Source organism: Camelina sativa, chromosome 4 (assembly GCF_000633955.1).
Source record: "Camelina sativa cultivar DH55 chromosome 4, Cs, whole genome shotgun sequence".
Classification (NCBI taxonomy): Eukaryota; Viridiplantae; Streptophyta; class Magnoliopsida; order Brassicales; family Brassicaceae; genus Camelina; species Camelina sativa.
The window spans coordinates 1170891-1180924 of record NC_025688.1 but is presented as its reverse complement, the minus strand read 5'-3'; the positions used below and the strand labels follow the sequence as shown (position 1 = coordinate 1180924).

Here is a 10034-nt window from a genome sequence, read left to right as displayed (position 1 = left end):
TTCGGTAGCTTTCCACGAACCATCAACTTGACAATGAATTAATAACTCCGGATCATGCGAGGAATCCGTCATATTGGAATCAATCCTTGGAGCTATTTGGGCTTCCTCCCACCACAATTGTTCACGTAAAGCCTGATTACTGATATCTATTGGCTCTGATTGTAACTCTTGGAAAACTTTTTTATTCCTATCCTTCCATAAGAACCACACCAGCCACGGTATCAAACTATGAGTAACGCCTAAAGCCATAGGGGTTAAACTTTTGCCATATATGAAGTCCAAGTTTGAATAAATCGAACCAGACATGAGCTTGTCTGTGTCTGAGCCATCAAAAATCCTCTCCCAAATCTGGTAGAAAAGAGGACACTCAAATAAAGTATGATTAATAGACTCTTCCTCTAAGTCACATCGCTTACATACCGTATCACAATTAACTCCCCGAGAGGCTAATCGCACCATCACCGGAAGAGAGCCCGATGCGATCTGCCAGAAAAAGAGTTTAATTTTAGGCGGTACCTGAAANTATTGTAAATATAAGTATAAGCTCTCTTTGTCTACATTAATAATTTAATATCTAATTAATGAGAAAGGTGATGTTGCAATAATAAAATATAGTTTCTTGTTGACCAAAAAAACTATATATATAGTTTTTTTTTCAATTGATAATTTAATATTTTTTTTCTATTTTGACAGGTTATTTTAAAACTTGTAATTGATCCTTATATTACATGGATCATTATGTTAATTATATTGTAGGGTTTATCGGCATAACCGAACCAAAGCTAAATCTATACTAATAAAAAGTAGAAGCTATAAGCTCCTAAAAGCGTCCACATAGGATTTAAAACCTCCAATTGTGATTAGACATGTCACTAATTAACATTTTTAAAAAATTTGCAGAGTTTTCTATATTAAGAATTATTTTAAACATCATATCAGGATTTGACATGTCTTTTTTTTTTTCAACCTAACATTAATTAAAATAAAACTCCTCTATTTGTTGCCCAAACAGGAGGAAAAGTGTTTACAAAAATCGTATCTGATAATAATAATCTAGAAGAACGAGCTAAGCAATCAGCCCTCTCATTGGTCGTCCTTGGGACCTTGGAAAGGGTAAATGGAGCCAAGGAGACACTAAGCACCTAGAACTCATCAAGAAGCGTTGAGAAAGTCGGCCACTCCTCCGGAGCTTGCACCATCGAAAGTAACTCTGCAGAATCTGTCTCGAACCTCCGGCAATCAATCCCTCTGGAAAGGATACACTCCATCGCCCACAACAATGCTTCTAGCTCTGAATGGAGAGGGGATGCACTGGATTCTCACCATCACCACACCACCATCCTAAACCTGAATGTGTTTCGGTAGCTTTCCACGAACCATCAACTTGACAATGAATTAATAACTCCGGATCATGCGAGGAATCCGTCATATTGGAATCAATCCTTGGAGCTATTTGGGCTTCCTCCCACCACAATTGTTCACGTAAAGCCTGATTACTGATATCTATTGGCTCTGATTGTAACTCTTGGAAAACTTTTTTATTCCTATCCTTCCATAAGAACCACACCAGCCACGGTATCAAACTATGAGTAACGCCTAAAGCCATAGGGGTTAAACTTTTGCCATATATGAAGTCCAAGTTTGAATAAATCGAACCAGACATGAGCTTGTCTGTGTCTGAGCCATCAAAAATCCTCTCCCAAATCTGGTAGAAAAGAGGACACTCAAATAAAGTATGATTAATAGACTCTTCCTCTAAGTCACATCGCTTACATACCGTATCACAATTAACTCCCCGAGAGGCTAATCGCACCATCACCGGAAGAGAGCCCGATGCGATCTGCCAGAAAAAGAGTTTAATTTTAGGCGGTACCTGAAAATCCCAAGCCTTTGCCTTCAAGTCATTTAAGTTGGGACCATAATCAATTTCAGTCTTCATAGCTTGAGCTACCTTATAACCTGACTTAACCAAGTACCGACCAGATTGTGTATAATGCCACACCAATCGATCTGGTCTAAGAGATTTGCTAATAGGCAAACTCAAAATAATTTGAATATCCTCCGGATCCATATATTCCTGAAGGATAGGTAAATGCCATTCTTTAGTCCGTGGATTAATCAAATGGTTTACCATTAGATTTGGGTGTAGTAGTCGTCCCCTACCATTTGCAGGTCGAGGATGTTGACCAGGGATCCAGGGGTCATGCCAAACCGAAATGTTGAACCCTGACCCAATTGTCCAACGGGCACTTTTTTCCACTAAACTTTTAGTTGAGAAAATACTTCTCCACCCAAAAGAGGGAGAATAAGGTTTTTTGCCATCAACGGGTGTCTATTCCTGAAATATCATCCTCTAAAAACTTGAGCAAATAAGGAATTCGGAAACTGAATTAAACGCCAATATNAGCTATTTGGGCTTCCTCCCACCACAATTGTTCACGTAAAGCCTGATTACTGATATCTATTGGCTCTGATTGTAACTCTTGGAAAACTTTTTTATTCCTATCCTTCCATAAGAACCACACCAGCCACGGTATCAAACTATGAGTAACGCCTAAAGCCATAGGGGTTAAACTTTTGCCATATATGAAGTCCAAGTTTGAATAAATCGAACCAGACATGAGCTTGTCTGTGTCTGAGCCATCAAAAATCCTCTCCCAAATCTGGTAGANACCCAAACCTCCCTCAGCTTTATCTGTACACATTTTATCCCAAGCCACCCAGTGAATCCCCCGATCTTTCCCAACAGAACTCCACCAGAAATTTGAAATCGCACTCGTCAATTTGGTTGTTAACCCTTGAAGGAGTTTGAAACAAGACATAACATGCGTAGGAAGGGCCAAAGCCACCGACTTAGTAGAACTTCCTTCCCACCCTTAGATAAAAATTTTGCTGTCCAACCATTCACCCGATCATTCTACCTATCTCGAACGTAACCGAAGACTTGAACTCTCGATCCGCCGAGATTCTCTGGAATTCGGAACCCAGATTTGACATGTCATTCATTAACATTTTTTAAATTTCCAGAATTTTTTAGAAAAAGGAAAATTTTAAATTTATGGAAATAAAAGAACTATGTACAATATCCCACATCGGCTATAAAATTTTTAGACAATGGTTCAGAACCATTATAAATAAGATTAATATGCTTTCAACAACGAATGAGCATGAAAGTTTGATTTATCATGCGTCCCAGTTTAATAGTTTTATTCGGTTTGATCCAGCTTTTTTTTTATCAAGCTAAAACTTTAAAACGTTTCAAAAAAAATATTAGAATATTTCAAATTTTTAAAAGTTTAAATATTATAAATATTGAAACTTTTAAAAGTTCTTAGCTTTTCAAAAGTTTTTAAATATTATAATTTTTAAAAGGTTCAAATTTTATATTTCGAAACCTTTTAAAATTATAAAATATTATAAAATATTATAAAATAGATGTAATACATAAATTATCTTATTTATCTACGTTTGTGATTTTTATTTCTTATGAGCTGTAAAATATATTTTTGTGTATGATTTTATAGATAAGTTGATATTCTTTCATTAATTTTTTATTTTTATCTTATTTTTTATTTTTATGAGAAAAAAATGATTTTGTTCTTGGAGTTTGATGGGTTAACAAGTTGTGTGGTAGTCTAAAAAAAAAGTTTTTCAGTGGAAGAATGTGAAGAAGTTGACGAGAAAGAAGAATAAAAAGAGTATAATGAAGAACCAGACGGTAAAAGTAACGATGACAATTATCATAAAATTTGACAATGAGAATGACAAGAAACAATATGAAGAATAAGAAAACATGGAATAAAAAACACGAAAACATAGGTCATAGCGATCAATTAAATATGAAAACGAGTTAAATTCATAATGATAAAATTGTTTTGTTTTTCTGGTGGTCAAAAAAATTGTTTAGGATATGTGAGGTCATCAGTTTGATTCGCATCACCTCGACGTCGAGTTAAATTCATGATTTTTTTTATCAGATTTGATTTTATAACACAACTCATTTTTATATTTTTTAAAAATGTGTATCTGAAATTTAATTTTTTTCCTTGATACTAATTTAAATTTTTTTATAAAATAATATTTTATTACCGTCATTAATTATATATAATTTTCATCAAAATATATCAACTAAACCCACGCGTAGCGTGGGTTCAAAATCTAGTATCTTAAAAACTTTACACACTATGACTCAAATCACTTTCACAACCGTTATATATTTGTTACCAAATTAAGTTATTCATTATCCAAACATCGACTATATAAAATGTTGGTTACTATGATCACTCTACTATCAAACCTAAATAGAACTAACCCATGGCAATTATGAAGTTATTTTTATCTTATTTTACACCCACTAGATTAAATACATTCCACTTAATCTATAGTTTTTATTCTCCTACCAAAAAACAAAAACATGTACTCTCTTTGTTTCATAATATAAATTTTTTTAGAAGTTTTGTTCTGTTTCATAATATAAGATGTTTTCAATTTTCTAAACAATTTTTAGACTTATTTTATATATTATTATTATTTGTTTTATGAAGTCTTGTTTACGATTGGTTAAACTTTTTAAAAGTAGACATTTTTTAATATGCATGTTTATAGCTAAAATATGTTATATTTTAAAACGGAGGGAGTATATCATATATAAGGTATATATTTTGAAAACTACCATATGATTTTTTATTTTCTAAACTATTTTTTTCTTTTTGGTGGAAATTTTCTAAACTAACTTTCTATTGTCTAAAAAGACAAGTTTCTGTCTTCACTTTAAAATAAAATTACATATTTAATCAAAAATAAAATTATAAATTGTATTTTTCATGATTTTACATTACCATTTTAAAAACCACATCTAGAAGGAAAAGAACATTAGGGTACTTTTCAAGAAAATATATTGTTTGTTGATATTTATCAAAAACAATTTCCTTGGAGTTGTCTCTAGAGTTTTAATAACTCATATACATTGTAAAAATTGTAAGAATGAAAATTTTCAGTTTTGGTATTAAAAGATAGGTAGTCAAATCTAGAGATTAAAACATGGTTATATTCCCATTAAAGCTAGCTAGCAAATACAATACAAGTTCTAAGCTGCAGATACAAGCTTTTCTTCCCATTCTGAAGATTTGAAGGAAAAAGTTTCAGAACAAACACGAGCCTACTCTTCTTATTATGCCCAACAATGTTGTTGCTCAATATCGTTGTCTTGAAGATCTTTCCAAGATCCAAGATTCTTCATTAACATTTGATCCATAACCTTGTCTGATTCTGTGGTCTGTGTTGTTGTTAACATCATCTTTCTGACTGAAATTTGCAGAGGAAGATAGATCATGAACCGCCATCGGATTAGTGACAGAAACAGAACGGTTAGAAGCGGACGACACATCAACCGCAAAGTTTTGAGTTTGTGATCTACCAAGATCATCATTAGGAATCCAAACACCAAAACTAGCAGAGAGATGATTGTCTATTGGTTGACCAAACAATGCAGCTAATGTCTGTGGATGTACTTGTCCTGAGGAAACCAAAGCTTGAATGTTTTCATATCTTTTGATACACTCCGTGTCTTTACTCTGCGAAGCCGCACCACTTAGTCTCTTCAGATACAATCGGAACTTCTGCAATTGTATTGACTCACTCAGTTAAAACCTCTATAGAGAGAGCAATACATGAATTAAGATTCAATCAAATCAGTGAACCAAACCTGTAAATGACTAGCCACGTTTTCTCTGTTCAAACCAGGAACATTCATCAACTCTAGAATCCGCTTTGGTACAGCTTCTGAAACAATAAGAGCAATTCTTTATAAGCACAACTCAATATAAGTTTATACAAATGATATAAAGTGTTTAGGAATAAGGATCATACTGTCAATTCCAAGTTGGTTTACAGCATTGACGAATTGTTCATGCAATTCAATAGACCAAACAACGCGTGACTTCTTAGAGTTCCCAGGATCAAGAAGATCATCATTTTCGTTATCTTCTCTATCAACACTTCTCTTCTTCTTCTTCGTCCTCCGTTTCATCAAACTCCCCTCTGAGCATTCACTGGCGGAGAAAACAGTCTCGACGCTGCCACTGTTCTTCTTGTTGTTATCCTCTATAGCTAGGGAACTTCGAAACTCCTTGTTCATTACACATTTCCTTCTAACAACATGCTGCCAAATGTTCTTAAGCTCTTCAGGACGGATTGGTTTGATTAGATAATCACAAGCTCCATGGTTGATTCCAGTCATGACTGTAGTTGTTCTTCCATCAGCAGACATCACTAGAATAACAGAGTGTAGGAAACATTGATACAAAGACACAATAAAGATTCAATCTTTGGAGACAGACAATAAAGAACAGAGTCTTACTGATGACAGGGAGATCCATTTCGAGACCAACTTGTTGGAGAAGTTTGTAACCATTCATACCAGGCATATGTACATCACTTAGAACCAAATCGAAACAGCCTTTCCTCTCTCTTAGAATGGTTAACGCAACATCAGCTTGTGAGCAAATTGTAACTGCGAACAAAAATAAAGTAACAATGAGAACTTAGATAAACAACAAAATGTGAGCGTAAAATCTAAGAAAAGGTGGGAACTTTGAAGTAGACCTTGGTACATGAGACGGAGAAGCATTTTCTCAAGAATGAACAAGCAGGAAGTGTCATCATCTACAACGAGAATTCTTAACCCATTAGGAAACTGATCATTGATCGCCATTTGATTGCAGATCAATGATTCAGCTTTCGTGTGAGTAATTTAAAAACCCTAGAGAAGTGAGAACAGGATTTGGGGATGAAGAAAGATACAAAAATTGTGGAGAAGCAAGAAATGATTGAAGTTGGTACAGTGTTGAGTAAGTAGCCACTGGTTTGAAGAGAGAGGCATCCGAAAGCGACTGTTAAGTTGGTAATAGCTGTAGTGAGTGGCACTCTGACGTAATTTAACTCATCAGTACTACCCTTATTTGTAAAAGTCCTTTTGAAAAAATCTTATCTAGACAAAATCTTTGGTCACGGTCCTCATGCACTACTGTAGCACAATGCTTATCACGCCGGCGGAACCATGCGGTGGCATAGCCGGATTATTCGTTTTCGGACAGAAAGCTCAATTGACTAAGATACCCTCGTTCACAAACTTGTGTACCCTTTTCACCGTGCCTCCGGTGGTGGCGGAGAGAAGAGCTTGGAAGGCGTTCCGGTGTTGTGCTCGGAGAAGGGTGAGAGACGACGTCGTAGGAGGGGAAGATGAAGATGAAGAGTACGGGTACAACGAGGAGATGGCGATGCTGGAGGTCTATAGCCAGTCGTGTAGAGAAGAAGCGCTTATTGTGACGGCCATTGTTGATGACGATGAAGTGGAAGTTATCATCTTTAAAGGAGTGTCGTCGTGCCTGAGCGGAGAAACGGCGGTGGACCCGGCCAGGAGTGTGTTGCCGGAGAGAGCAGTGATTACAAAGATTGATAGAGTGAGAGGTCCTTTTGATCCATCACAGATTCATTACATTCAAAAGGGACTCTCTTTTCAAGCCTTCAAGGAGACCAGACTCAACTCATGAATCATAGTATTCATATTTGATATTTTGTTATGGTCCATGAATGTTGATGACAATTTCGATATCTCACCTCTGTTTCTAAACTAATTCCAGGATTTGCAACAGCCACACTAATCAAAATCCAGAATAAGATTTTTTTTAAAACACATACATACTAGGCTCAAAAGGGTAACTAAAACACAAGCCTAACTCTTTATCTATATATATAAGAAAACCAATAAACATCACCAGCACATAAGTTAGCCATAAAACTGAAATCAGTGTTTCTCTCCGTTGTTTTTTTTTTTTACCTTGAAATCTTACTATGTTAGAGAAGCACACAAACCTTCCCATATTGGATTTCTACATTTGTATGCTTTTATCATTCCTTCAATCTATTAACCACTGATTGAGATTCAAATTCTTTTGCTCGTGGAATCGACTTCTTTGATCACTGGGTACTCCTCGTCATCCCCATTCGTCCTGAGCCTCTGCTAAGACACCGATTGTGCAAACAAAACATTCAACTCTAAAGTTAAAAAGGAAACTAACTTATAATCATTATATTGGATCATTATAATAAGAAACGTCAAGTACCTTCCAGAAAGCAACTGTGCTGTTGTTGAAGCTCCTTTTGAGTTAGTAGAGGGGCGTCTCGTTCTACTATCTGATCCTTTGTTTTCCACACGCATAGCGGAAACCTCTTTCTCCATTGCAGCTACTTCTCTCCTCATCTTCTTTGCTTCCACTTCCATAGCCTTTGTTAGTGTTTCAACCTTCTTCGCCAACATCTAAAGCAAAACACAAGACAGAGTATTTCAATCAGAGAATATAAATAAATAGAAGAAAATCATTTCCTGGAAAAGTGTAAAACTAATGACTGACCTCAATAGCTTCGTCTTTATCTCTAAGGCTTTGATCTTTATCGTGAGAAGCTTTCCTTAAAGTTATCACCTCCTTCTGAAGCAAATCATGTAATACTCCTGGGACACTATCATTATTTGTCGCTGCTGCTTTGTCCGATTCTCCTTGTTTTGTTGAATTAGGTGACTCGTCTCCACTTTTTCCTTCAGAAGACTGGTTCACTGGAAACTTCGATCTGGGTTCGTTTGTTAGTAGTTTACTCCCATCTAAAGATCTGCTGCCTCCGTCAAATGATCTGGATGTTCCTTTAGCATGCTTCAATATTGTACTTGTACTAGCATTCAAAGATCTAAACTGAGAACTCGGTGTTCTCTTGGAGAAAAATCCATTCGATGTCAGTTTTGGAATAATATCAGCTCCGCCAATGGATTGTCTTCGGGACGGCCCGTTGCTAATACTTCTTCCCTCAAGTGTCGACCGATTTCCACCGCTTGGAGGCCCTCTTAAACTCTCTTCTAAGACTCTAAGCCGCAGTTGAAATTTCTCCTGAAAACGGCAAAAGCAGCAATTCAAATTAAAGCCTTGGACATAAGGAAAACTAAAGATATGGATCCTAAGTCCTAACTAAGGTTCTCTTACCTTCAGCTGAGCTTCAGATTTTGCAGCTCGATCAGATATGGCAAGTTTGTCACGTAGTTGTTGCATTTCTCCCTGTGGAAAAAGGAACAGGAAAGTGGTCAAAGAATGTACTTACTCAAGTTACGGGTTTCGGTGAATATGAATCACAACTCAAAGCAGTAACAGAAGCCCAAAAAGAAAATATCAAGAAAAACCTGCAAAAATCTTCGTTCTTCGAGCCATTGCTTCACAGGCATCACTTTGTCGCTACCATCTTTCCACTCATATGCCACTACAGTTGCAACCCGGCTTGCACTTACTTTGGCACGAGCCAGTTCCCGATCAAGGACTCTCCTCTCTTCCTAAGAACAGGATTAATGGCCATTGCTATGATTAGCACATGAATTGAATTTTAAGTACAAGGGTAGCAATAGGCTACTGAGGCACTATACGTGTAAGTTAATTATATTACATTCATTTCTGGGAATTTCCTCTGGTAATCCCTCACAGCATTTGCAGCTGCACCACCAGCAAGAACAGCTTCTTCAAGCTCTCGCACAGTCTGGGTAAACTTTTCAACTTCTGCCACCTTTTGTCTGTGCATTCTGTCCAAAATTCTGTTCTCTTCCTAATTTCAACAATTGATAAACAAGGGAGGCTCACGATAACGAAGGAGATAGATCCAGGAATTTAGACTACTGCTGCGTAAAGGAGGTGAAAGTAATACCTGACAAATTTCTATCTGTTTCATTAACTCTTGGTTTTTATTTTGGAGGTCATCAACCATTGAAGCCTTGGCAAGAGCAGACTGAACGGTTCTTTCAGCATCAAGCAAAGCTGCTTCCTTCGATTTAGTTAGGCGGTCCAATGCTCTGTTATCATCTTGAAGTTTAACGATCTACAAATTAAAAACATGCAAAACAGAATGCCCCGTTTTAAAAACGACTCGATAAGCCAGGATATTATACGATATATATTGGGTTGAACAGAAGAAAAATACTTCATGTCTCGCCAGCTTGAGTTCAG

General features: G+C 36.3%; 4 protein-coding genes across 7 annotated transcripts in view; 1 reads left to right on the top strand and 3 right to left on the bottom strand.

Moving 5' to 3' along the window:
- Positions 1286 to 2071, bottom strand: LOC109132415. The gene is made up of 2 exons (XM_019244024.1): positions 1778 to 2071; positions 1286 to 1705 (listed from the first exon to the last, which is right to left on the bottom strand). Exons 1-2 carry the CDS (start codon positions 2069 to 2071, stop codon positions 1286 to 1288), a joined length of 714 nt encoding a protein of 237 aa, XP_019099569.1.
- On the bottom strand, positions 5028 to 6918 carry LOC104779498 (two-component response regulator ARR14-like). Of its 3 annotated transcripts, none has more exons than XM_019244434.1 (6): positions 6802 to 6918; positions 6604 to 6663; positions 6359 to 6511; positions 5869 to 6270; positions 5705 to 5781; positions 5028 to 5618 (listed from the first exon to the last, which is right to left on the bottom strand). In XM_019244434.1, exons 1-6 carry the CDS (start codon positions 6878 to 6880, stop codon positions 5193 to 5195), a joined length of 1197 nt encoding a protein of 398 aa, XP_019099979.1. In that variant the 5' UTR covers positions 6881 to 6918; the 3' UTR covers positions 5028 to 5192. The 3 variants fall into 3 exon arrangements, with proteins under 3 accessions (XP_019099979.1, XP_010502167.1, XP_010502166.1); XM_010503865.2 differs by having other exon boundaries at positions 6841 to 6918; XM_010503864.2 differs by having other exon boundaries at positions 6604 to 6895.
- LOC104779499 lies at positions 6968 to 7697 on the top strand. The gene has a single exon (XM_010503866.1). It carries the CDS (start codon positions 7017 to 7019, stop codon positions 7548 to 7550), a length of 534 nt encoding a protein of 177 aa, XP_010502168.1. The 5' UTR covers positions 6968 to 7016; the 3' UTR covers positions 7551 to 7697.
- The window catches only part of LOC104779500 (microtubule-associated protein 70-3-like), a gene marked incomplete in the record, with an annotated part of 3745 nt that continues 1431 nt past the window's right edge, over positions 7721 to 10034 (bottom strand). Inside the window, 8 exon segments of one of the 2 annotated variants that reach the window (XM_019244433.1) lie at positions 7721 to 8020; positions 8124 to 8317; positions 8412 to 8936; positions 9030 to 9101; positions 9224 to 9370; positions 9481 to 9636; positions 9736 to 9906; positions 10009 to 10034. In XM_019244433.1, the coding sequence (XP_019099978.1) occupies positions 7978 to 8020; positions 8124 to 8317; positions 8412 to 8936; positions 9030 to 9101; positions 9224 to 9370; positions 9481 to 9636; positions 9736 to 9906; positions 10009 to 10034 (1334 nt within the window). 2 annotated transcript variants of the gene reach the window in all.